The 27,989-nt window shown below is 39.2% G+C and overlaps 1 protein-coding gene across 2 annotated transcripts in view; it reads right to left on the bottom strand.

Moving 5' to 3' along the window:
* LOC306862036 (solute carrier family 22 member 4-like) overlaps positions 1-25,630 on the bottom strand; it is a 41,224-nt gene extending 15,594 nt beyond the window's left edge. The window contains exons 1-7 of one of the 2 annotated variants that reach the window (XM_079404623.1): positions 25,155-25,622; positions 16,823-16,926; positions 12,767-12,921; positions 11,981-12,152; positions 11,447-11,573; positions 10,623-10,720; positions 9,791-10,005 (exon numbers count right to left, since the gene is read on the bottom strand). In XM_079404623.1, the coding sequence (XP_079260749.1) occupies positions 9,791-10,005; positions 10,623-10,720; positions 11,447-11,573; positions 11,981-12,152; positions 12,767-12,921; positions 16,823-16,926; positions 25,155-25,553 (1,270 nt within the window). In that variant the 5' untranslated portion in view covers positions 25,554-25,622. Of the gene's footprint in view, positions 1-9,790; positions 10,006-10,622; positions 10,721-11,446; positions 11,574-11,980; positions 12,153-12,766; positions 12,922-16,822; positions 16,927-25,154 lie in introns of both variants that reach the window. The other variant, XM_079404624.1, reaches the window with a different exon arrangement.
* Between the last annotated feature and the right edge of the window lie 2,359 nt (positions 25,631-27,989).

Consider the following 27,989-nt stretch of genomic DNA (forward strand, 5'->3'; position numbering starts at 1 on the left):
TACAAAGGTGTGATTTTACATAGTTTATTGTCTTGACCATGGTGATCATATGTAGACAAGTTTGCAGCCTGAATTGTTTTAGCCAGTTAAGCGGAAAAAAAAGAAACTAGTACATTGTACAGCTCAATGTTCAGTGGCAGCTGTGACAGCTGTATGGGCAGTCTGAGGCCTTCGGATGCTTCGGATTTTTCCTCACAGAACAGCAACACTATAAAATATGGTGTTTTACAACATACAGCATTGTTGCAGATGAAACTACCCAACAGAAGGCAACTTTAAATTTAACAATCTTGAACATATTCAGAAGTACAATGCAACATACACATTAGTGCAGCAGTAATATTAATGCAAAGCCAACCTGATGAATTATTTTTTCAGAACAATACTGTATACCTTTACTTTTACTCTCAATACATTGCGTATATAAGAGTATGCAAGACATTACTTTTTACTTGAAGGATAGTTCACCCAAAAATTAAAATTCTGTAACCATTTACTCACCCTCAAGTTGTTCCAGGTTTGGAATTTTAATTTTTGTGTGAACTATTCCTTTAGCGAAGGTTTTAAATATGACTAATAGTTTTTCCCCAATGTGGTATTAGTAGTTACTAAAAGTAGTTTACTAAAGTACCTCAATATTTGTTCTACTAATTGTCTTAGCTCTAAACAATTTCTCTTTTCCTTCTTTCCCTAAATCAGACCAGACCCCTGCACTGCAGGATAAAGCTGAATGTGCCAGCGCTGGGCAGTTTTTTTTAATGGTTTTGGGCTGAGCAGGGAGGCTGCTGGATCTTCAGAGAAGTTAACAATGACATGGATGGGGTGCCACAATCCAGACCCTGGTGTTTCTCTTCTGTCTGCCAGTGGTACATCATACAAAGAGGTCTCCAGAGTGTTTGACATGCCTCGTTCCACTGTCCACCGCATTTTCCTCAGAGTCACTAAGGAGATGCTGGCCATTCACCAAGAGATTCACCTCCCGAAGACCCCGGTTTTTCTGATGTTAAACCCAAGCCATGTTGTAAAAAGTACTTCAGTAATTTAAATGTAACAGTTCTGCTACTGAGTTGGAGCAAGCAGCAAGGAACGCAGATGTGCAGGAGAATTCTCAAATAACAGTCTTTAATCATCCAAAACGGGGAACAGAGGCAGAACAGGTTCAAACATTTTATAGCCAAACTTCCACTCAGAATGGTACTCCAGAAGCAGGAACGTGTCATTACACAGAAAGAACCCTTGCCTGTAAGGCAGGAAGCATTAGGTTATAAAACCGAGGCCCAGCAAATTTCTGCAATGGTCATGCTGCTAAACCATGTCCAGAAAGATGTGACACCTCTAGCTGAATGGGCTCTTACTCCAATAGGGCATTGTAGGCCCAAGTAAGAGTAGGCGAGCAGAATAGCGTCAACTACCCACTTAGAAACTCTGTGCTTTATGACCGGATGCCCTTTAGCGCAGCCACCGAAGTAGTCAAAGAGCTGTTCTAACTGCCTAAACAGGGTGCAATGCTCAGTGTAAACCTTCAGCATCCTAACGGGGCAGAGTAGATTCAACTCCTGGTCCTCATCTAAGGGAGCAAGCGCAGAGAGTGTAATCACCTGTGCTCTGAATGGAGTGGACACATACTTTACACCTTAAATATGTAACCATACCTCGGTTTCAGGACGACTTTAGAGTCACCAAGCCTGAACTCCAGGCAATTAGGGCACACAGAGAGCACTTATAAGTCTCACATACATTTTACCAATGCTTGCGCCAGCAGCAGAGCAGTTTTTAATGACAGTATTTTTTTACTTTGAGTACACAGGGCTAAAGTACTTGTCACGGGTTGCTGGGGCGAGAAACTCAAAGGAGGCAGATAGTCAAACAAACAGAGTCTTTAAATGAATCCACATAGGAAAATAAGCAATCTCAACCTCTTAAAACGATGTGAGACAGGACAAAGAAACGGGAAAGGCAGGGCTATAAATACTGAACCAAACAAGGGACTAATGAGTAAATTAACAAGGAACAGGTGAATGATATTAGGACCTTGCAGGCCAGGATGGGTTCCGGAGGAGTGGGCACTGGAGGGCACTCAGGAGGAGTGGAGCTGGTTGGGACCAGCGGAGACAAAGGAGACGACAGAGAGCTGGACAAAACCAGCAAAAACATGGGAGACGAAGGAGAGCTTTCTTGAGTGGATTCTGGGGTGAGGATAAGAGCCGACACTGGAGCGAACTCTGGGGCTAGAGCCGAAACTGGAGCAAACTACGGAGAGAGGATTGGGGCTGAGAATTCTGGAGGGAGTGTCATATCCAGGAGCTCTGAGAGGCACGCTGGAGCAGAGACTTTCACTGGGCAAGACATGAGAACAGGAGCCCTCTCTGGGCTTGACGTGGGGATGGAAGCACACTCTGGGCTGAACTCCTTCTGTAACTCCCTGATGGAGAATGAAGAGTCTCCCTGCTGCAGAATCCACCACCCATATTCCATCAGTGATCTGTTCTGGCAGGTGATGAGACAATGCAAAGCCAGTAAGTCCATTTTTGTTAAAGGTTCTGTTTTCTGTCATGGGTTGCTGGGGCAAGAGACTCAAAGGAGCACAAATCAGGCAGATAGTCAAACGAACAGCATCTTTAAATGAATCCACGTTGGAAAATAAGCAAACACAACCTCTTAAAACGATGGGAGACAGGACAAAGAAATGGGAAAAGCAGGGCTATAAATACTGAACCAAACGAGGGACTAATGAATAAATTAACAAGGATCAGGTGATCAGAATTAAAATGACCTAAACAAGGACAGAAATTGACCAAATAAGGAAAACCAGGAAGAACAATGGGGCAAAACAGGACCAAAAGTCTGACACTACTAGGAACTAAACAAGGAAAAAAAATCAAACACGAGGGAGAAAACTGCTTATTTTTATATTTTACATCGCAATAGAGGAGAAGGTGGGAATGTTTCACCAGATCTCAAGCTTAGCCAAGACCGTGGCAGGTAAATTACACTGGTTTGCTGCGTCTTTACTTCCCAGATTACAACTCTAAATGCAGGTATTGGCTTGGAGCTTACTTGAATAATGCAATGATACATATGAAAAACTACAAAACACACACACACACACACACACGTTGGTTTTTGTGGTTTATGGGGACTCTCCATAGGCGTAATGGTTTTTATACTGAACAAACTGTGTGTGCTATTGCCCTACACCAACCCTACACCTAAACTTAGCCCTCACAGGAGACTTTGTGCATTTTTAGATTTTCAAAAAAACACCATTTAGTATGTTTTTTAAGCCTTTTGAATTACGGGGACATAGGCAGTGTCCTCATAAACCACCTTCATATTGTAATACCTCTGTCATACCCATGTCATTATACACATTTGTGTCCTCATAAACCACATAAACATGCACACAGCAGTTCAAATGCTCACATCTTACAAAGGTGTGATTTTACATAGTTTATTGTCTTGACCATGGTGATCATATGTAGACAAGTTTGCAGCCTGAATTGTTTTAGCCAGTTAGGCCAAAAAAAAAAAGAAACTAGTACATTGTAAAGCTCAATGTTCAGTGGCAGCTGTGACAGCTGTATGGGCAGTCTGAGGCCTTCGGATGCTTCGGATTTTTCCTCACAGAACAGCAACACTATAAAATATGGTGTTTTACAACATACAGGGAGCAAAACAAACACAGAGACAGGAACATGGATGTGACAGTATAGAACTATTTGCTTTAAATTGTAGATAATTTTTTTACAGGACAAAAAAAAAAACATATAGAAGAATGTTTTGTGAAAAAATTATAAGCTGCATTAAAAAAACATTAACAATGTACATAATTACTTGTCTTTTATTTACACGTGAATATGTAAAACAAAATTACAAAATGAACAGAATGTACTCAGGCACATTTACAAATAAATTACACTACAAAATATAGCGTCAACTACCCACTTAGAAACTCTGTGCTTTATGACTGGATGCCCTTTGGCGCAGCCACCGAAGCAGTCAAAGAGCTGTTCCGACTGCCTAAACAGGGTGCAATGCTCAATGTAGACCTTCAGCATCCTAACGGGGCAGAGTAGATTCAACTCCTGGTCCTCATCTAAGGGAGCAAGCGCAGAGAGTGTAATCACCTGTGCTCTGAATGGAGTGGACACATATTGTAACCTTAAATATGTAACCATACCTCAATTTCAGGACGACTTTAGAGTCACCAAGCCTGAACTCCAGGCAATTAGGGCACACAGAGAGCACTTATAAGTCTCACATACATTTTACCAATGCTTGCGCCAGCAGCAGAGCAGTTTTTAATGACAGGGACCGGAGGCCAACAGACTGCAGCGGCTCGAAGGGAGGATCCTTAGGGCATTTAGAACAGTCGGCAGGTCCCACATAGGGACAGTGGGGGGGGGGGGGGGGGGGGGGGGGGGGGGGGGTTCAGCCTTCTGGCCCCTCTCAGAAAACAGACAACAAGATTGTCTCTGACCACCGACTGGCCTGCTATAGGGGCATGAAAAGCAGCTATAGCCACTACATAGACCTTGAGCGTGGATGGGGAGTGCTTCTTATCCAACAGCTCCTGCAGGAAGGACCGTATCACTGATATGTCACAGACGGACGGGTCCTCGCCGTGGCCTGAGCACCAGGTGGAGAACACTGATAATTTAGTAGCATTGAGGCGCCTTTTAGCTGGAGCACTAACCTGTGAAATGGTGTTTAGAACACACTCTGGGAGGCATGCAGGCTCCCGTCGAGTGGCCAAAAATTCAGAGCCCACAGCTCTGGCCACGGGTGCCATATCGTCCTGTTCGCCTGCGAAAGAAGATCCCGCCTCAGGGGAATGGGCCATGGGGCAGCTATGACAGCTCAGCCAACCAATGCTGGTTTTTCCAGAGTGGGGCCACCAGGAGAACTCTGCATTCCTGTTCCCTGATTCGCCTGATTATCTACGGGAACTGAGCAACCAGGGGAAAAGCATAGAGAAGGAGATTGTCCTTGGACGCATCCCTGTCCTTGGAATAATAGATTGGGCAATGAGAATTGTCTTTTGAGGCGAAGAGGTCTATTTCTGCCTTGCCAAAGATTTCCCAAATTTTCGGAACCGTCTGTGAATGAAGCCTCTACTCCTCTGAGGGGACCTTGCTTTTTGACAACATGTCTTCTCCTAGGTTCAGGAGATCAATGCACTTTTTAAACTTTCGTGGAGCCAGGGACAGCCTGAAGGGGAGGGCAAAATTCAGACACCTTAGATCGAGGATGGACCACAGGCCGCCATCCTTATTGGGGACAAGGAAGTAATGGCTGAGCTCACTCAGACAGGACGTGTGTGCCCTCGCTCTGCACTGAAGTGGGGACCATTGACGTGGGATTTCCGAGCAAATTGAAGTGAATAGCCTTGTTTTATTATGCCCAAAACCCACTCTGACACTCCGGGGATGGCTTACCACACCTCGGCTTGGGAAGACAGGGGTTGGTTGGTGCCTGGTCGCTGCAAGGGGACATGGTACTCGTGAGAAATGGAAGAGAAAAACTGCTTTCAATTTTTGAAATTGTTTGTGTTTTATTTTGATCACTATAACAGCGTATTGCCGCTTGGGTGCTTGAACGGGCCCAGAGTTTGCAGCAAAAACATTTCCGACCGCACCCGGAACTGGACGGGGTGACTGGCGGCTCACAAGAGGCAGCTTGGTGGTTGGTCCAGCTGCAGGGAGACTTGGCCCCCTCCTCTTTCTGACCTTCAGATCAGGACGACGCCAGTGGCATGGGATCCAGCGCTATCTTGGACAGGGGTCCCTGTCGCTTCGGAAACGGGTTGCGTTTGGCATAGTGGGAACGTTGTTGAGGCTCAGGCTTAGCTGGTTGGGGGGTGGCGGCAGCTGCAGGCGCAGGCTTCGGGGGCTGCTGAGTCGGCGCAGACTTGGGGCGACTCGAATCAGCTGCAGAGCTAGAGCGTTTTGGCAGGTTAGTGTCGCATGTCCTGGAACGACTTGGCATGGCTTCTGTGCCTCAGTGAAACACTCAGCGAAGCCCTCAACCACTAGCCCAAACAGACCATAGGGAGAGATCAGTGCATCCAAGAACTGGACCGTGTCAGCATCTTTGATCTCCGTCAAGGTCAGCCATAAGTGGCGCTCCAGCATCACTAGACTGGCCATGGAATGCCATATGGCCTGAGCCATGGCCTTGGTGGTGCGTAAAGCCAGGTCTGTCGCGCTCCTCAACTCCCTGAGTGTCATGGGGTCCGGGCCAGGTTGGCAGTCGAGCCCGACAGCTCCTTGGCAATAACGGCGCAGCATTTAAAACAACGCCGCCGCATATGCTCTTTAGAAATTTGCTCTAATAGGGCTCGCTGGATGGCAGCAGGGGAAGCCGGATCACTGCTGTGCGATGAAAAGTGCGGGAAAGGTGGCGAATTAGCCGAGCAGAAGATTGCGTTCCACTGCGAGGCATGTAAACGGTGAGCAGGCTCTTCCGTCAGAAGAGATCAACGAGGAACATCGTCGGATAAGAAATCTGAATCCTGTGGCGAAGCAGCCGCATATAGCCAGACAAACTGATGGCCGTGCAGTTACACTGCGTGATTGAAAAAGGCTTCCGTTTAGGAGAAAAAATTACTTTTTCCCATAGAGTCTTTAGCAAGACACAGTACGAGTGAAGTACTAACCCTAACCTACTCCCTCACCTGTCCCAGGACACTTGCAATCCTAAGGCAGAGCAAACCATGCCCGTTATCAGCAAAAGCACAATGAACTTCAGCAAAATTGTCTATTAACTTGCTTACTTTGTATTTTTTAAGTCTTTCCCCAGCAGGCTCATTTTCTCCAGAATAGTCCTAAAACAAGAGAAAATGGAAACACTTATGAAATATCTACACAGGTTTGCAATCGTAACATTAGAAAATATGACACAGCAGGACATGTATGCACAATAAAGTGCTAAAGTTTGGTTAAAACATTTGTAGACATATCTTGCATGATAGCCCTACAAAAACACAAAAAAGGGAAAGACTATTATATACTGGTTGTCTTATTGTTTGTGGGCTTTGTGTAAAAAAAACCCTCGCTTTTAACACTTGTTTCACTTGTTATTTGAGTAAATGAAAACACAACACTTACATTTCAATGTGAATTCCCCACAGACCTCATCTTCCATGTTCTTTGAATATAAATTCCATCGTAATCTACGCGCAAGTGATTCTGGGATATGGTAGGGTGCGAAGTGTCCATTAGATGTACACTTTATTTAACGGAAACGGAGGGCGCATTTGAAGTCCTTTTGAATTACGGCAGGTTTCGCCGCCACGTTGACACAATCGGCCTAGGAATGCGGTCTTCGGAGGGTGCATCCTGAACTTGGACAGCTTCCGTCGTGATGCTGTGATGCAATCACACTTCAAATATGGACTTCGGAGTCCGCACACTTCAGTTTGGGACACAGCTATTGTCATTTGCTTTGTTTCTGAATGAATCAGCCATTTGAATGGATTGGTTGAATGAATGACTGACTTGCTGCCACCTGCTGGCACTTTCAGTTTCATATTTAGAGCATCTTTTACTTTTTTTTAATTTCAAATTTAAACATATATATGTATGTGTGTGTGTGATCCTGTACCACAAAACCAGTCTTAAGTCGCTGGGATATATTTGTTGCAATAGCCAAAAATACATTGTATTGGTCAAAATGATCGATTTTTCTTTTATGTCAAAAATCATTAGGATATTACTTATACTTATTGTATAAGTTTCTTACCGTAAATATATCAAAACGTAATTTGTGATTAGTAATATGCATTGCTAAGAACTTCATTTGGACAAGTCGACGATTTTCTCAATATTTAGATTTTTTTTTGCTCCCTCAGACTCCAGATTTTCAAATAGTTGTATCTCGGCCAAATATTGTCCTATCCTAACAATTTTGAAAAATTGACACTTAAGACTGGTTTTGTGGTCCAGGGTCACATATAAGAAAACAATATTTAAAAAATCTTTAATGCGCATTCAAACCCCAAAATCTTTAATTCTACATTGAATCAAAATATTTCTGTGAAGCTACCTTTTTGATACTTTTCTCATTTAACAAAATATTGACTTCAAATTATCTTTAGGATTAATTTCTCAGCCCAAATCAATGCATGATTAATTTGTGTTTAACCTGATTAATTAATTGGCAAATCATGAATTTCTTTAGATCATTTAGATTAAATATAAAAATTTTAATCCCTGATATTTTAACATTATTAATTTTAACATATTTATTATTACATTTTAATAAATGCTGCCATACAAGATTACAGTTAAAGAAACAGCAATTCCCCAATAGGGTCTGGCTGCAGACATGCACTTGCATTTTCAGACCTGCACTCTCAGGCACCTGCACTTCTGCGGTCTTCTTTATTTTTTATTTTATTGTATTTATTAATAGTTTTTAAATTGAATCTCTGAACAGTAGCCAGGTGGTGAAGACAAGAAAAAAGAAACTAAATTACGATGTCACTTGCAATCGCTGCTTGCACTTTTTGCTATCTGCGACTGTACTTGTTACTGACAATAAAACTAAAGGTGTTTTGATAACTGTTTGAATAAATTTAAATATTTCCACGTTAGACAGAAATGGTGATAATGTTGACAGAATTGCCTGTACATCCCTTGTGAAAAGTAATTCTCCCTGATCCTAACTGATAATTCTGTTGTTTCTGCTTCAGTTGTTCGCTCTTTTCTCCTCGTACAATCTTGCAGACCATTGCCCATAACAACTATCTGGTCTAAGGATATCAGTGGTGACTTACGAACTTTGTTTTCTGATCGGATTTGGGAGACAATCACATCATCCTCGAAGAGCCCAGTTCATCGGATGATCCATTTGTAATTGCTGCATGGACTTTGTCTGTCCTCTTTGGGGTGCTTCTATGTGCATGTATTGCCTTTCCCAAATTGCAGTTCATGTATGTCCATGGGGTGCACTCGGTGCATGTGTTGTTTTTTTTGTATTGTTTTGTTTCTTCTTTTTGATGTGTAGTTTTTATATCACTATGTTATTTTTATTGTTATTTTTTTGAGTTTGCCTTTACAGAAAATAAAAAATAATTGTTCACAAAAAAATAAATATTAAGTGTTTATGCATTTCTATGGGAGGTTTAAAAGCGCTTAATGAGAGCACTGTGTTCATATTCTGCTGTTCTATGACCACGGATTTGTGGATCTTGTCTTTATCTCTTACAGATGACTTGCAGGACCCTGTATGTTATGATATTAAAATAGTTTTAATCGTTTAACCAGCAAAGCGTCTTGTCTACAGACGGTTTGTGTGGATTGCAAGTGACATTGCAGGTAGCAAAAAGTGCCAATGATTGCAAGTGACATTGCAATTTAGTTTATTTTTTCTCATCTTCACCACCTTGCTACTTGTGTAAAATGTTGAGAGATTCAAAAAATAATTTATAAATTAAATAAAATTTTAAAATAAAAAAGACTGCAAGTGACGTCACTTGCGGAAGTGCAGGTGCCTGAGAGTGCAAGGGTTGTGGCTAGAAGGGATACAGCTCCGACCGGAAATGAACACTGAAATTAATTGTATTCCTATTAGATTGTGTCTTATTAACGTCTACACCTACCCCAACCCTAAACCTACCACAGGGATGAAAAAATAGTAACTATTGTTGTACAATGTGACAAAAATTACGCTGTATTGATGTGCGCATGCCCAGTAGCGCCATACGTATCCCTTCTAGCCTTAACCGAGTGCAAGTCTGAAAATGCAAGTGCATGTCTGCAGCCAGACCCTTCTCGCAGTTTCTCACGTTGTGGAATGAACTGTATGAAGAGAAGAACCAGTCCTCCTAATGACAGGGTGGAAGACAAGCTGAGACGCCTTGGCCAGTAGCGGAGCATCAGCCAAGCCATGATGAGAGCAGGTACTTCCACAACTGCTGATAAGAAGGAGTTCAGGTAGATGTTTCCATGCATATTGGACGTGTTCAGAGACAAGGCAGAGTATCCAATTGAAACAGATGACCTAAAAAAAGAAAGAAGAGAGTGAGAGGCAGGTTGAGTATATGGGCATTATGCAGAAATTAATGTTAACTTAAAAATATTATTGTGGCCCTTGGGTATTTGCTTCCTGAATTACTAAAAACAATAACCATCTCTTATCAAAAGAAAAAATATTGTCTGTTACACTAAATATTCTTTTAACAATAAAAAACTCATTGGTGCCAAGAGTCTGAGACCACATTAAAAATCTGGGTTTCAAAATATAAACCTATTTGAACACAGTAATAGAACATTTTCAGGAAAAAATGGTTTTAACATTTTTAAACAATGCATTTTAATGATTTAACTTTCTACCTTATTTCAAAACAAAACTACAATGACATTCAAATAACTTTTTGGAGCATCTCATATCATGCTGGAGAACATGAACATCAGCAGCTGCTGTATGAGACCACTGTGTGTTAATGCTTGGATATTCATGTTCAGTTCTACTAAATTAATAAATGTCATATACTGTACATATATGTGCTGTAATGATGCACATATGAAGATATAATGGGCTACTTATATATGCAGTGATCCATGTCTTGAACTGGATAATGTCTAGCCAATATCATGAGTGCATGGAGGTTCTCTCACCAGACCAGGAACAGCAGGACGGTTATGCAGCAGATGTTAGTGGACTTCACCATGTCACAGAGATTGTAGCTCTGCAACCTTCCAGCATTTTCCCTCGACTGTAGAGCACGTGTCACAACAAACATGTTTTATTACACAGCACTGGAAACTCCAAGAATCAAAACACTGCACAGCACTGTAAGCAAAAACCATCTGATCTCCACAGCTACAAAAACATGCGTAGTCATAAATAAACTCAAATAAAATAATTTACCTCATATCTGCAAGTTCAATGGAATCGCAAATTAGAAGTGCAAACACAGTTACATTTTCCAGTATATTACCTATCAAGTACTGTATAAAATTGATTTCAATAGATTGGCAGAACCATTACACCCCTAATATGAATGTGTTTTTCATAAAACTATATATTGCACAAATCTGTGCTGATGAGCAGACATGTAGTGCATTTGTGACATGCTGTAAAAATACTGTAGGTTCAGCGCCAAAACTCTACTTGCAGCTACATTTCTGCTATGCCATACAGCAGAGTAATGAAACTTGTTAACATCGTTGCCTACATACGGTATACATCGCACAAGTGCGTCAGGTGTGAGATGGATGAAACAAGCCTAAATAACAGGATGTTTTCATAGCGCATTAAACTCTTTTAACTAAAAACATCAAGCAGATTTGGTAAATCTAGCGGTAAATAAAGTTTAGACTGAATTTATTAATTAGAAAATAAGAAATGTTCAAGAGCTTTTATCTCTGACAACCATATGAGGAGCTAAATGAGACTAGCGTGTGTCAATTTGAGAAGTACAGACAGATGTGGATTTCACCTGAATTAGGGGGAACATGACGTCCGGGGCCTTAACCCCGTTCATCTGGGCAGCCTTTCTCAGAATGACCTCAGCCTCGTCCACTCTGCCCTGAGACACCAGCCATCGCGGAGACTCTGGAATAAACCTACCAACAACAACTACTCATAAATTATTCATTTCAATGATGAAAATGAGCTGTTAAAATGGAATCATTCAATATGACTTTGAATGCTCTTCATGTTGAGTCTAATAATACACGTTCCTCATTTCTAAGTCCCTAAATGAATAATGTAAATATTGTCTCTTTATTTTACAGAAAAAGTGGAGTCCAAATAAAATTTCTGGGAGAGGAGAGGAAAAGAAATGGCAAAGTCACAAACTCAAACCTGTAGAATGCCAGAAAGAAAAAAATGGACTGTAGTAACCAATTATGTCTTTGAAAGTACATATTATATAAACTGTCATTCATTATAGGTACATGACAGCTTCAAAATAGCTCTTCTCATGTCTGGTGTATTATTAAATAATATCTGGGCCATAGCAAACACCTACCACCAGAGGGGTATGTAGAACAAACCAGACACGGTGAAGGCCAGCAGCAGCATTCTCCAGTCTCGCAAGAAGTAGGCCGCCAGTGGAAGCATCATGTACCCGATAGAAAAGAAAAGACACACGCCAAGAGTGGAGAAGATGTCACGAATGGAGGGGCTCAGTATTTCCATTCCTAGGGAAAGGGTTTTTTAAATTATATTATGATATGTAGATTCTGAGACAAAAACATGCAGTTTCTTATGCAGTTTTTTTAAACTTAACCTAAAAATGTGTTAGTAAAACAAATGTGCTGGCATTCAACATGCTTGATTTGAATAATATTCTGTATTTTTGTTCTATGGAAGCTCATTTGTCACAGAATAGGGAAAATAAAATTAATTTTATTAATTCCAGTAATTCTGACTGTTTATGTTACAATTCTGAGAAAATTGATACATAAATAGAATTGCTAGATATAAACTCACAATTCTGAGAAAAAGCCAGAATTGTGAGATAAAAGGTTATAATTACCTTTTTATTCCATGTCAGTAAAATCGAAGAAGAATTTTCTTTTTTTTTGTCAAATATATACTGAGGGCAGAACAATTTGAGATGTAAACTAGAATATAGCAAGCAAGCAAGTCAGAATTTTGATATTAAGTCAGTTACGTTTGTCATTTTTTTTATCTTATGACGGAAACAAGCTTCCATAATTTTTTTTAATAATAAACTATATGGATCAGTTGCGATAATTCAGTGTTTATATGAAATACACACTAAAAGTGAGAGCACATAAAAAATCTTTACCCAACACAAACCCTGCCACGTAGTTTGAGATTTGGCCCATTCCAACAATGAATAACAACAAACAAAAAATCAGCCAAGATGTGGAGAAGACTTGGATGAAGGTGAATACTGTCTGAATCGCCATGGTAACAAACAGCACTATTTTCCTGCCAAACCTAAAAATCAAGAAGAAACAAGTTTATTTCAAATAGACATCTAGAGTTGTGTGGCTGTGTGTATACACTGCTCAAAAAAAGTAAAGGGAACAATTCATCCTCATCACAGTTTAACACTAAGTGAGTGAAACGTCAGGGATATCAGCTTTTATAGAGATACAGCTTTTTGAATGAAGTGGGCCGCACGGGCAATTCGTCTGGGCCGATGGAAGGACACATTCACTACAATTCATTATATACGTATATAAAAGCTTCTTTCCGTGATTTCACTTGTCTAAAAACCTATAAACATCATGCTCAATCTTACATTGTAAATCTGAAGACTTTGTTTTCGAGTGCTGAAAGGGATTTATGTTAGAAGCTTAATATAAACATAATTTGCTTATTAATTCACGTGTTATTTTATTGTAAGGTCTGTTTTGGGTTTTGTTTCATGTTGTTTTCATGTCTTTTATTTTGAAGTTCTGTTATGGTTCCTGTTTGTTTCATGCTTCCCTTGCCCTCATGTCTTCATGCTATTGGCTCCCTTGTTCAATGTGTCTTGCTTCCCATTGGTTTGTTCTTGTCATGTGACCCTCATTATTTGTTATAAGTAGCCTTGTCATTGCCTTTGGTTCTTGTCGTGTATTGATGTTGTAACCCGCTGTCGGTGAGCGTAGTCTGTTCATGTCATGCCAAGTCTTCATCTATTTGGATTATGTTTGGATTTTATGGTAAATAAACTGCACTTATGTTCTCATACGCTCGCCTCCAGTGAACTCTTTATATTTATATACACTCTGGTGGTTAAAAGCATGGCATAATTAAGGCTTTTTATTTATCTGAAAGAAGATGAAAAATACTATAAAACCAATATTACACTTAAAATAGTTTCCTATTTAGGATATTTTAAACTGTAATTTATTCCTGTGATCAAAGCTGATTCTTCAGCATCCCTTCAGAAATCATTTTAATGCTTAATTATTATCAGTTAAAGAGCAGAATTGATTTGAAATAGAAGTACTTTGTAATGAGAGTAAATATCTTTACTGTCACTTAAAGCAATTTAATGCGACCTTGAAGAAAAATATTAATTTATATTTTTTAATCTTACCCAAGACTGAATGCGATCACATTTTTCACAAAAATATTGAGCAGCACAACTGTGTTCAACATTGATAATAATCAGAAATGTTTGTTGATCAGTATATTATTATGATTTCTGAAGATCATGTGACTGAAGACTGGAGTAATGATGCTGAAAATAGAGCTGCAGATCACAGAAGTAAATTATATTTTACTATATACTGTATTTGCATAGAGGACAGCTATTTTAAACGGTAACATTATATAGTTTACACTACTGTTTACTGTATTTTTCTTCAAAATAATTTGTATACTCTTTTCCACAATTGGAGCTCCGTTCCTTACAATGTAAAATATTCCTTAAGATGTTAAGCTCCTGTAAAAGTACATAATCAATAGAAAGGCACCATAAAAACAGTTCTGCGCTATTCAAGTGTTCTAGAGCAGTGGTTTTCAAACCTGTCCTGGAGGCACCCCTGCATGTCTCCCTAATCAGACACACCCAATTCAGGTCTTGCAGTCTCTACTAACGAGCTGATCAGGCGTGTCTGATGATAAGGGAGACATACAAGATGTGCAGGGCAGGGGTGCCTCCAGGACCGGTTTGAAAACCACTGTTCTAGAAGATACCAGAGGTGTTCCCAAACTCGTTCCTGGAGCCTCCACAGCACTGCACATTTTGCATTGTTTGGGAACCCCTGTACCAGAGCATTGTGTCATATTGACTGATAATATTGGTATTTCACTGTAGTAATATTAAACCGTCCCTCATAAAAATTCTTAATATTTTCTCTTTGCCATACACCAGGAAAGACTAATTATAAATGTAAAGAATGCCAGTCATTTATGGTGCGGTGTGTTGCAGACCGGGATTGGTGGGCCTCTCTGTGACAAAAGTCCAGGGACACTTTTTGGCCCCAGTCCACCCCTGCCACAATGCATTATTGTACATAATTACCAATATACAGAAAATTCTTTAATATATTGACTGTTCATATATAATAAAATATATTTTCTTTCCATGAGGGGCACCCACAGGCTTTGGTGGTCGTGGAGCCTGCCGTTTTTTTAGTTGATATCTGGGGGCTTGAAGTGAAAGAGTGGGAGAGTTTGGTCCCAGCATACACCAGTTCCTCCATGTTCTGTGAGAAGCTTAGAAGTGGAGATGCTGGAGAGAGGCATAACGTGTCTGGTGAGATGGGCTCTGGCTCTGGTGTTACCGGTGGTTGTGAAATGTTGTCCTGGCTTCCCTGGCTGTTTTCCAGAACGGGATAGTTTCCATGAGCAAAGCTTGTTTTGGCTGTGTGGCGTTATCAGTGTCCTTGTGGGATTCTTCAACCACATGATGACTCGGAGGCTGATATGAAGTCCTCTGGTTACTCATACGCTGTCCAGGTGTGTGTGTGCCATTCAGGTTGAGTGGATTGGCACACACTACTGAAGGGTGATGGAGGGAGAAGTAGATATTGTCCTTTAGCACTCTTGCACCAAGTTTGTTTGGGTGGAGGCCATCCAGTTTAAACAGTTGTCTATGGCCCCAGAAAATATTGAAGTTGTCGATAAAGCAAGCAAACAACCCGTTGCTGCCCCGGAAAAACAAATCGCATCCACTGTTCACATAACACTGAATAAGGTTATCTTTTCCACACATCCAAAAACACATCTTAAAAGACATTCCTTCTCAAGCAAGTACTGCAGCACTGCCAATGATTTCTGTACCATAAACGAAACTCGTTGGCTCGGGTCGCTGAGTGCGCGCACATAATCCAACTCTTAACAGCGTAAAGAACTCAGAATGCATGACATGGCATTGTATCCCCCTTCAAGTGCAGCATATTGCAACATCAAGCATATGCCAGTAACACGGTAGCACACGTTGCCAACTAAATGAGCCTAAGCAACGCAGTTAGCCATAGCAACACACATGTTGCCAATAACCTGAGAGCATTAAAAGGTATTTAGCTTGTGAAGACGTTCGAGAGAGTGAAGCATAACAGCTGTGGCGAGGATGCTTGATCTGTTGATATCCTTCTTGCGGATGAAGTTCCCATTTGAACTTGTTCTTGAGTCGGTCACATAATTTAAATAATGTAGCGATGCGTGAAGTAATGCTAAATCAGTCACTTCCGAATCAGGGGCCGGATTCACGAAAATCTTAAGAAATAAATTAAGAAATTTCTTAGTGCAATTCTTGAAAAAATCTTAAGTTCTCAAATTTGTTCTTAAGAATGTTTCGTGAATCCGGCCCCAGGAAGCTTACATATATGTATTCGTTGGCACTCTGACACACTACCTGTGTCCCAATTCAATCCTTCAAATGCTGCATTCGAAGACCGATTCAATCACCATGGCTGGACCTGTTCAAAGACTCCTTCAAATGTGGCCTCAAAATAAATCCTGCCTTTCTTGGACAAAGAAGGATACAACAACTCGATCGTTCACAAGCCAGGCTATCCTGAGATTCACTGCAAGCTGAGAACAACAAGACTTTTTGTAAGAAAATGCTGGACTACAGTAAGTATTGGGTTTCAACTTCCTGAATTCTATGTCCTTTGAAAGATGCAGCCTTTGAATTTGGACACCGTATTCTGCTGGATTGCTGCAGGGCTAAGTTATAGTCTTGCACTACAGCACGTTGTGTTATGTTTTTATTCTCATGCATCATATATTATGAGATTAAACTACTATCAGACAACAAAAATATCTGTTGATTATTTTTTTTATAATCAGTGTTGTTGATAATGTCAACTGTTTCAGCTCTACCAGTGATATAAAAACACAATCAGCATGTAATTATATTATTCATGTGTGGGGAATTTTTTCTGATGTTTTTAACCTGTCAGACATCTGTCCAGAGATCACAGAGCCAGTCAAAACACCACTGAAGAAGATGGAGGAGGTCAGCGGAGCCCTCCAGTCATCTGAACACACCAGATCCCACTGTGATTGAACAAACAATGCACATTTAAAATTATTATATTCATTTGCAGAAGGAAAATCAATTTTAAACTAAGTTGCTAAAAGTTACACATCTAATATCCTAAATAGAGTAGTTTACATTTTTTGGGCTCTTCTGTTCCTAATTAAATACCAAAGAAATTAAGCCAAGACAATTTCTTATATGGGGAATTGTCAAAAGGACTACTGGTAAAATTAAGTTGAAATTCCAGTTACGCAAATGTTGTTTATATTTATTTTTATTAATTTACTTTTTTTTCCCAATCAATGTGACTGATTTTGTCGTGGTAATTTCCTGATTTTTTTTTTTTCTTAATTCTAGAGATTTTTTAAAATAATTGTGATGGCACATTTACAATATTGTATATTATGTTAAATGCAAATTAGTCGTACATGACACAAAGAACAAACAAAATGAATAAAGCTTATTTATTTTGAAAAGAAACATGACAAAAGGACAAATTAAGATACAGATACAAACAGTGCTTAATGAACTTTAGTACTTTTGCTGCTACTGTGCCATTAATATTAACGACACTACAGTAATGTGTGGATCCAGTACTGACACATGGCCCAAACTGTTTTTCTCAGAACATTTGTTCACCGAACAGAACCAATTGTGTTTGCATGAATACTCGCCAAGATGGTTATTTAGGTAAGCGACTAACTGAATTGAGTTCTCTTTTGTGGTTTACTGCTGTTTTAATAACCTTTTATTACTAACCATCATGTCACGTAGCATATCCACCGGGGAGGGGGGGTGGACGTCCTGGAGGCTGGTACCTGACGGAGACACGGGAGGCCTCCAGGATGGAACAGGGAGCTCAGGGGGCCATGGCGAGACAGGCAGTCCAGGGAGCTATGGTGGATCAGGGGACTCGGGGCACCATGGCGGATCAGGGAACCCAAGAGGCCATGGTGGATCCGCCTCTATGGCCCCTGCCAACGCCGCTATGACAGGAGCCCTACTACCCCAAAAAAATACTTGGGGAAAATCCCAGCTCTAGAGGCCCTCCATGGGGCAGGCATAGGAGCAGGAGCCCTCACTAGGCTGGATTTGAGGACTGGAGCTATCTCTGGGCTTAACTGGGAGTTAGGAGTCCTCCCTTGCATGGTCAGGGGCTGGAGCCCACACTGGAGCGAACTCTGACACGTAACAAGACTCTGGGTGCTCTGCTGAGATGTGACATGATTCTGGATGATCAACTGTGACTTGACTTGATTCATGATGATCCGCTGTGACTTGACTTGACTGATGAACGGCTGGCAGACTTGAATGAGCTGCAGCTGGCAGGCTTGACGTCGGAGTGGCCGGCGGGCTTGACCCCCCCCCGACTCTCATCAATTGGCGAGACAAGGTGGGGGGCCAAAGATAATGCTCTCAGGAAAGTGTTTGGTTTATTTGCAAATCCAGATAATTGTCTCTATGTGGATGTCATCCTTGCATTGACATCTATACAAGAGGACATGACCATGAAAACAACTGCTCGCATTCAAGCACAAGGATTTTTTGAGGCTCTGCTTAAGTATGAGATGATACTGACAGCACAAAGCTTTCTCAGGATATTTGAGCAGACATCATCACTGTCTAAATATCTCCAAACACAAGGAATGGATATTCTGTCTGCCCACAGAATGGTAATGGTAACACATGAAAGGCTGAAAAGCATGTCAAGTGACTTTGCCTCAGTCAATGCGGCTGCAGGGAAATTTGTGCTGTGGGCAAATTAAAAATTGCAGGGGCAGGACAAAGAGATAGAGCTGGAATTTGAGTCTGCATTGCCATCAAGGAGGAGGAGGAAGAAGACAAACAGGTGTGGAGAGATTCCTCATGCTGAAACTGTCAGAAACAGGTTTATGAAGTCACAGTTCACTATCAGATCATGGACACAGCTACCGAGACATTGCACAGGAGGTTTCTGGGTCATCTAGATCCCGGAAACTTCACTCAGTTAAAGTCATCCTCTCTTCCTCCATTGATGTTCCAAGACAGAGAAGCAACTGCTGAGAACTTACAATGTGAATTTAGCAATTTTACTCTACAGTGGGAAAAATGTAAAATGTATCCACTAGACAAGTACAAGGTCAAAACACTGGAAGACAAGACTGAAGATGGAGAGCTGAAATCCAATGTAAGGAGTGTCCCTCATGTAATGAATGCCCACTGTGTTGCTACCAGATTCTCAGGAGGTTTAATCTGATGTCAAATGCCTACAACCTCCAAGGACTTGCATTCAAGTTCCTGCTCACCCTGTCCATCACTCAAGTTGCCTGTGAATGTACATTTTCAACACTGAAGTTCATTAAAACCAGACTTAGATCCAAGCTGTCACAGGAGCATTTGGAAGCCTTTATGTTGATGGCAACCGAGAGGGACATCCTCTTCTCTGTGGACTCTGATGTGATCATTGATAAAGTTGCAGAGAAAAGTGAATTGTTTACTAAGCTTCCTCTGTAGGTCCTTGCTGTGATGTTGAAATGTAGTTGCCTCGAGCACCTCTTCAAATATAGTTACAGCACAAATGTTGTACCCTAAGCATTAATATGTTTCATTAGAATAATACAGTACATAAATTAAGACCTTTAGTTATTTACAATAAAGCCTGCTAAAACATTTTGCATTTTCTTATTTCTTATTTTGATTATTTTCTACTTGGTTTTGATAGTAAATAAATTGTATTTAGATTCTAATCAGTCATTTTACATGAGGTATAATGAACGGTACAAAATAGTGGATTACTCAGTAAATATTCATCCATGACATTTAATATTTTGGCTTTCATCACTATACATGTTTATCCTTCTTCAGAAAAAAAATGAGCCAAATCAAAACTTTAAAGCCCTAAACACACTGTATGATTTTCGTTCTGTCCCAGACGAAAGATTGGCATCGTGAAACAATCGTGGCAAATCAGAAATTGCCGCGACTGCTTCACGATGCCAGTATTTTGTCTGGGACAGAACGAAAATCATGCAGTGTGTTTCAGGCTTAAGCCAGGGAAGTTTCTGAAATTTGGCTGAATTGCGTGGATTGACCCTAATGCATGTTACTGGTCTTTATTGTGAGGGATTTGTCCATGCAAATATTTTGGACCTCATAATCTTGAAACAAAAATGTCATAATTTGCTCTTCCTGTAATATGAACCACTTCTCTTTGTGACTACAGCACGGATTTGCATACATCTGCAATGTATTTCAATCCAAATGTACTTTTTCATCCAATTTATACCACTGTTTATCCTCCTCAATAAACCACTTCGTGTCACAATATGGAAGTCATAAAACTCTTTGGAAATTCTAACCTACAAAAAAAATGTCATATCTTATCATCAGATGCAAAAGTGCCATATACTGATTAACAAGTAAGCACATAATATATAATGAAGTCTGTTTTCTGTACAAGAGTATTGTTCATAAATGTCAGGTTGGAGCTAGCAGTTGTGACAACATGCCCCGCATCCGGGTCAACGTGGTTTCACTGACCTGTAGACTATATTTTTCCAGGACAATAACAGTGGAAATATTTAATCGTTGTTGTAGTCAATACCTGAAAGTGAGCATATGCCCCCTCAGATTTTTGAGCCAAATGGACTTTGAATGCAGCTTCCAAAAGACAAAAATAGCCGAATAATATTTTCTTTAATACAATCACACCGGCGTGATTGGGACGTTCAGTGCATCATATCATCAGCTGCTAAATTCAAACCTGTGTTCACTGAGCCAGAGACGCTGCTTAGGGTACAAGGCCTCCTTAAGAACAAATGTGCTATTCACTGCGCCTAAAATGTATAATTGAGGAAAAAATATATATGTTGTATTGAACATTAATGGAGCAACAGATTTTGTGTGAAAATAAATCATTCAAGCTGTTTATTTTGTTTTAAAATGTTATAAATGTATGAGGTGGCAGGGGGGCCTTTTACCCCACACACGGGGCATTGATACAAATACTTCAGCTAAAATAATGTCTAAGATAATACTTGTTCAAAATAATCACTTATTTTGAAAAATAAAATATTTGAAACAAAATGATATTTTATAATATGATATGATTAATACCATGTTTTTAAATATGATGGTTTCATTCTAAACATGGTGATTATCTCTAATATCGACACCCAACATAATATATGATATTTACCATCTGAATCTAACCATGTCATGTCAACAAATGGAAAAGTCAGCCATCTATTAATTATAATGTTAATTACTGCGCCTTTAGCTTCAACAGCAGGGGTGCTTTTTACCCCAAATACAATACTTTTACATATCCTTTTGTTATTTAAAAACTGTTGCTTTAATTATCTTCAACAAAACTGAAAAACGTTTTTAAAGTAAAATAGTCATTAAAAAAATAATAATAATATTGATCACAGTAATAAGAAATAAAAATTGTAATAATAATAATAAAAACAAGAAACTTAAAAACAAGTATTCTCAAGCAATGTTCAAACTCTTACACACTAAGTGAGCGGGGTACCCCCTACTTACTTTGACCATCATATCTGAACTATGCGCTAAAACTCAGGCCGTGCCCCTGTCTGTAATGGTAGGAATTTAGAGTTGGTCGGGCTCTTAGTGCCTTAGAGAATGCCTTTTGTCCCTCCTGGACTGTGCACATCTCTCAATCTATAGATGTGCACTCGTACACCTTTACACTTACAGGTGTACCTAAATTATGACACCAGTTTTCTTCTGCTGGTGTCCCTCACTCACATCTGAGAGTCCATCGCTCTCCCCTCCCGCACTCCCTCCGCTTACAGACAGTCCCTAACCAGAACCCAAACAAACAGAACTCAGAGGTCCTACTTTCAACTGATTAACCAACACACTTGTCTTTCTTTGCCCACATTCTCTTTACCATCACAGCACTTACTTTAGCCTTCAGTTTAAACTTTTGAAATGATATAAAATTTATTTCAAATCAATTTAAAACAGTTAAGAATAGAAAATGATTATCACAGCAATAAAAACAAGGAAAATTATATAAAATGAAAGTACAGTGCAATCAGTTCAGACGTAGCACAGTGCTCATTCAAATGCACAGCTAAACAGATGAGTTTTGAGTCTTGATTTAAATGTGGCTAATGTTTTAGCACATCTGATCTCTTCTGGAAGCTGGTTCCAACTGCGGGCAGCATAATAGCTAAAAGCAGACTCCCCTTGTTTTGTGTGAACCCTTGGTGTTTCTAACTGACTCCATCCTAATGATCTGAGTGGTCTGTTCGGTTTATATTCAGTGAGCATATCTGCAATGTATTTGGGTCCTGGGCCATTTAGTGATTTAAAAACATGTCAAATTAAGGACCTGAGGACTGGTGTGATATGCTCAGATGTTCTGGTTCTAGTCAGAATCCTGGCAGCAGCGTTCTGGATGAGCTGCAGCTGTCTAATGGTCTTCTTGGGAAGGCCGGTGAGGAGACCATTACAGTAATCCACCCTGCTGGTGATAAAGGCATGAACAAGTTTCTCCAAGTCTTGACTGGAAACTAATATTTGCATTGTTTTTGAGATGATAGTATGCTGATTTAGTTACTGCTTTGACATGACTACTAAAACTAAGGTCTGTCTCCAGAATCACCCCAAGATTTCTGACTTGATTTTTAGTTGTTTGACCCCTAGAGTCAAGGTATGCATTCACCTTGAGAACTTCATCTTTGTTTCCAAATGCAATGATTTCAGTTTTCTCCTTGTTTAACTGAAGAAAGTTTTGGCACATCCAACTCTTAACTTCGGCTGTAGTCATTTGGAGATAAGGCTAGGTAAATCTGGGTATCATCAGCATAGCTGTGATAGGCAATTTGGTTCTTCATCATTATCTGACTTAGTGGGAGCATATACAGGCTAAACAAGAGCGGTGCAAGAACTGAGCCTTCTGGGACTCCACATGTCATGGCCGTCCACTTAGACTTATGCTCTCCTATACTCACATAATAACCTCTCCCTTCTAAGTATGATCTGAACCATTTGAGTACCATCCCTGAAAGCCCGACCCAGTTTTCCAGTCTCTCTAGAAGTATGTTATGATCGACAGTGTCAAACGCAGCACTAAGATCTAGTAGTACCATCACTGATATTTTGCCAGAATCAGAATTGAGAATATCATTTATTATCTTAATGAGTGCTGTCTCTGTGCTGTGATGTGCTCGGAAACCAGATTGAAAATTGTCCAGATATCCATTTGAGTTTAAGTTGTTGTTCAGCTGATTAAAAACTACCTTTTCAATAATCTTACTTATGAAAGGAAGATTTGATATTGGTCTATAATGGCTCAACATGGTGTTATCAAGATTGCGCTTTTTCAGAAAAGGCTTAACAACTGCAGTTTTAAGGGAGTTTGGAAAAGTCCCAGAAAGAAGTGAGGTGTTTTTAAGAGATCTGCTTCCAAACAGTTAAGCACACTTTTGAAAAAATATGTGGGAAGTGAGTCAAGATAGCAGGTTGAAGATTTAAGGTGCTGTACTATTTCTTCCAATATTTTGCTATCAATTGCTTCAAAAACAGACATATTTACTTATTTTTGAAATTGCGGTTGAATCTGGGTGACCTCTGCATAACTGGAAGATGTGCCAATCGCCTTTCTGATATTATTGATCTTCTCAGAAAAGAAGGAAGCAAACTCATTGTATTTGCTGTCGGAGAGCATTTCACTGGGAATCTGACTTGGGGGAGTTTGTTAGACTCTGAACAGTAGCAACAAGAGTGTGAGTGTTGTTTAAGTCACTGTTTATAAGGTTTGAGAAGCAGTTCTGTCTAGCTGTGGCTAGTTCTGCATTGAAAGCATGAAGGCTGTCTTTATAGATGCTATAGTGGATTTCCAGTTTCGTCTTCCACCACGTCCGCTCAGCTTTTCTGCATTGTCTTTTCATGCTCTGAACTGCTGTTGATTTTCTCCATGTTGATTTTTGTCTGCCATTCTTCTTTCAGATTTTCACGGGGGCAATATCATCAATAACATTCTTAACTGTTGAGTTAAATGAATACAGGAGAAGATCAACAGAGTCTGCAGAAATGCTTGGTGTTGAAGATATAGCCTCCATAAATATCACACCAGTATTCTCGTTAATGCATCTCTCTCTGATAGAGACAGATCTAGATTCAGTGGTGACTGAGATCAATATATCAAAGAAAATACAGAAGTGATCAGATAGTGCTACATCTTTAATAACAATGGATGCGATGTTTAGACCTCTACTGATGAGTAAATCTAGAGTGTGTCCACGGTTGTGTGTGGGTCCATGCTGAATCAGGTCAAAAGTGTTTAAAACAGTTATCATTTCTGTAGTAGTTTTGATTTCTGTATTATCTATGTGAATATTGAAATGCCCTGCGATAGCAAAACAGTCAGACTCTGAGGAAATCATTGATAAGAGTTCAGTGAACTCTTCAACAAAGGCTGGAGAATATTTTGGAGGCCTGTAAATAATGATAAACAGAATACGCGGAGCACCTTTCAGCACAATACCTAGATATTCAAAAGACAAGTACTGACCAAATGACACTTGCTTGCACTGATAAACATCTTTAAACAGAGCAGCTACACCTCCACCTCTCCTAACAGTCCTGCAGACACTTATACAATTAAAGTTAGGAGGAGCTGTTTCATTAAGGACTGTTGCACTGCAGCTGTCTTCTAACCATGTTTTGAAACATGAAACATAAAATTCAGGTTGTTTTTGGTTATTAAGTCATTGATCAGAAATGATTTATTTTTTAGTGAGCGAATGTTTAAAAATGCTAACTTGATGGCATTATGTAGCAGATGCTTTTATTGCATACAAGTTACAGTTTTTACATTTGTATCAGCTCTTGCTGGGAATCAAACCCATGACCTTGGCGTTGCTAGCGCCATGCTCTACTATTTGAGCTCCAGGAAAGCTATATAGACTACACTACATTATTAGACTACATTATTAGTTAATAGACCACACTATATTATTAGGCTACTTTGACCATCATAATGTGACAATAGATATATTTCATGATATAGTTAATGCGTTTGGGAATGTTTTGTAAAACGCCCCCTTGGCACAAATTTTTGTTAAAAATCTAATAACATGAAGACTGGACATTTTTCATACTTGGTTTAAAAATGTATGTCATTGTCACTAAAACTATGATAACTTATATAACTTATATATAATATATATATATATATGCAATCCTTATAAGGTGGTGGTGGTGGGGGTGTTTCCCCCTCTTTACGTACCTCTGAAACAATCGTGGAGATCCCTTTATCATACTCCCAGCCGTCCACGCAGCCTTCTCGGGGAATAGCCGAGACATTCACATCCACCCACGGGAGCAAACCTCGGTCCGAATAGTTTTTCACGATGTCCATTCGGTATCTTGAACATTTACTGAATCGAGAATCTTCGTTCTCATCCTCCTCATCTAGAGGAATAGACACGTTTCTCCAGTCATCCGTGATATTCAGAGCTGCGGGAACCAGACAGTGATGAGCGGGTGTATCGCCCATGAAAACCATGGAAAAACCAGTGAAGCCATTCGGAATAATGCTCAAACACAAAAGAATAAACACTTTCTTTTGAAAAGGTCCCCAGTCTCCCAGGAACGCGGTGTTTTCATCGTAGTCTGGGAAGTTCATGGCAGTCGCAGCACTCGTGCGATAAAAGCTTGAGAGTAAAGTGCGCTGTGAGTGTCTTAAGTCCGGCTTTCAGACACAGATGGGAGGAGGCAAACTCAGCTCAATAAAGCTCTAGCGTCGCTGCATTCGGAGCATTTATTAGTGTAGCGACATTTCTCAGTAGCGAGGTGACAGACCTGTTTGTTTTTCATCTTGTAGCTTCTCAGTAATAAAGCAGTTCGTTGATAGTGTTGTATTAGGCTTTTTGTCAAAGCTGTCGGGACCCCCCTCGGATTAAATGATAAAAAACACCTTTTTTCTTTATTTTTACTTAACGCTGTAGTGTTGTTGGCTTGGCAGTCACAAATTCCACATTTGTTTTTCTTTTATTAAATTTAGGGAATTTTATGATACTAAATAATATTTATGATCCATTTATTTCCTATCAATCATTTCTTTAGCGTAAACATGAAAATAACATTTCCAACTTAATCTGACGTGAATCTTGAATTCTTTGGAGCTTAAATTTAAGTTTTTTTGTTTTTTTTACTTTATAAAGAAGACAACTGGCAGATTATTGCTGAAATGAAAAATAAAAATAAAATAAAAAAAGTGAAACTTAAGCTATAGGAATTTATTTTTATTATGAAAAATTCACAAAAATACCGTATTAAATTATATATGGGTTAATTACAGATCCACATTTTTTTTTGTCCATACCTTTTTGGTTGCTGTTGTTTTTTGTTTTTTTTTGGTTGTTTGTTTTAGTCTTTTTAAATTTACATGTTTTATTGTCAAATACTTACATTTAATCAATACATTTGATTACAATAATAAGATTCAAGATTTTTTATTCATCACATACACAATTATACAGAGTATAACCAGCAGTGAAATGTATTTCAGGTCCGCTCCAAGGACAGTGCAATTATAAAGAATACAAATATTAAGAAAAAGAAAAGTAGAAAAAATTAAATAAAAAATATAAATGTGCAGGTCAGTATGTTGTTGACTTAAATAGTAATAAGAGGAATGTGCAAAAACTTGTACAGGTTATGTAAATAGCAGCAATATGAGGTAGAAAAAATGATGAATAGCTTATAGATATAGTGATATTTACATGGAGTCAGTGATGTTATGACACAGAGTTAGAGTTTAGGAGCCTGATGGCCTGGGGGAAGAAACTCCTCTTAAGTCAATAGATACTATTGGTTACCAATAAAGTGAAATCAGTATCATAAGTGGCACAGAAGCTGCATCTGAAGTGTCATTAGATGTATTTAAACAGACTGTGTAATGCGCCTCAGGGGTGATATACTGTATACGAATGCACTTGCACTGCATGTACAGCTGCACAAATAATGGTGTTTTAAAGGGCATCTAACAATGCATCACAATTATATCAAATTTATTTTGTGCATTTTTATTAAATTATATAAGCAGGCTACTTAAAATATGTTAATTAATTAATTAATTAATTAATATATATATAATTAATTATTGTTAAGAATTAAAAGTAAGTATAGCTTCAAAACATGAATCTAAAATATATGAAAGTTTCACTTTTTGAAATAAGTTACAAGAAACAATGAACTTTTTTTTAATTTCCTGAGATGCACCTGTTCATAGACTCTGTGATTTTGTGGCTTGTGTTTTAGAAAATCAGATTTTTTTGTAATCTTGACCAAACACATATCGTTGGAAAGATCTGACAGTCAAGGTTCCATATTTGGTAACTGTTTTGTAATAGAAGTGATATTGTGACAGAAAATGATTGATTTGTGACAGAAAACTGCTTCAAAAACATCAGTAGAGTTTGGCTGTAAACCAGTGCGTATTTTAGGTATAGTGCCCAAACAAAATCTCTCAGGAACCACGATTGTTGATATCAACTTAGATATATGGCTTTGATTTCATATAAATTTTAGAGTTCAACATATTTTATAGAAAATAAAATAAAAATAATATACTATTATCTTTATTGTAAACTTTTATAACTTTTTTTATACTTTCGTTTTTTTTTAAAAATGCTTTCACTTCAGCAATAATCTGCTATGTGTCTTCATGAAAAAGAGACCAACTTTAGGTGTGTATTCAGTAGTGTTCAGGAATTACAGCCATGCTGTAACAAGCATTGATAAACAAGTGTTGTGTTTTCAGTGTATTTATACCCAAAAGAGACACGTATCCCGGGGGATACAAACATTCAAATCAAACTAAGGCAAGCTTTGAAAAAATCATGAAATTGTATTATTTGAGTTCCAATATGATGTAAAATAGAAATAAATAAATTTTCTGATGACTCTTTATGGTTTTGACATGCACTCTTTGGGGTCTGAGCAGGGTGTATATTACAGTAGTGGGGGACAATATACATAACATTTTTCAAGAGCAGTTTTTGAAGGGCACACAAACAAATACAGCTAAAATGATGCTTGTGAGGATATGTGTACACGG

The sequence above is a fragment of the Barbus barbus genome, assembly GCF_936440315.1.
Source record: "Barbus barbus genome assembly, chromosome: 43".
NCBI classification, from domain to species: domain Eukaryota; kingdom Metazoa; phylum Chordata; class Actinopteri; order Cypriniformes; family Cyprinidae; genus Barbus; species Barbus barbus.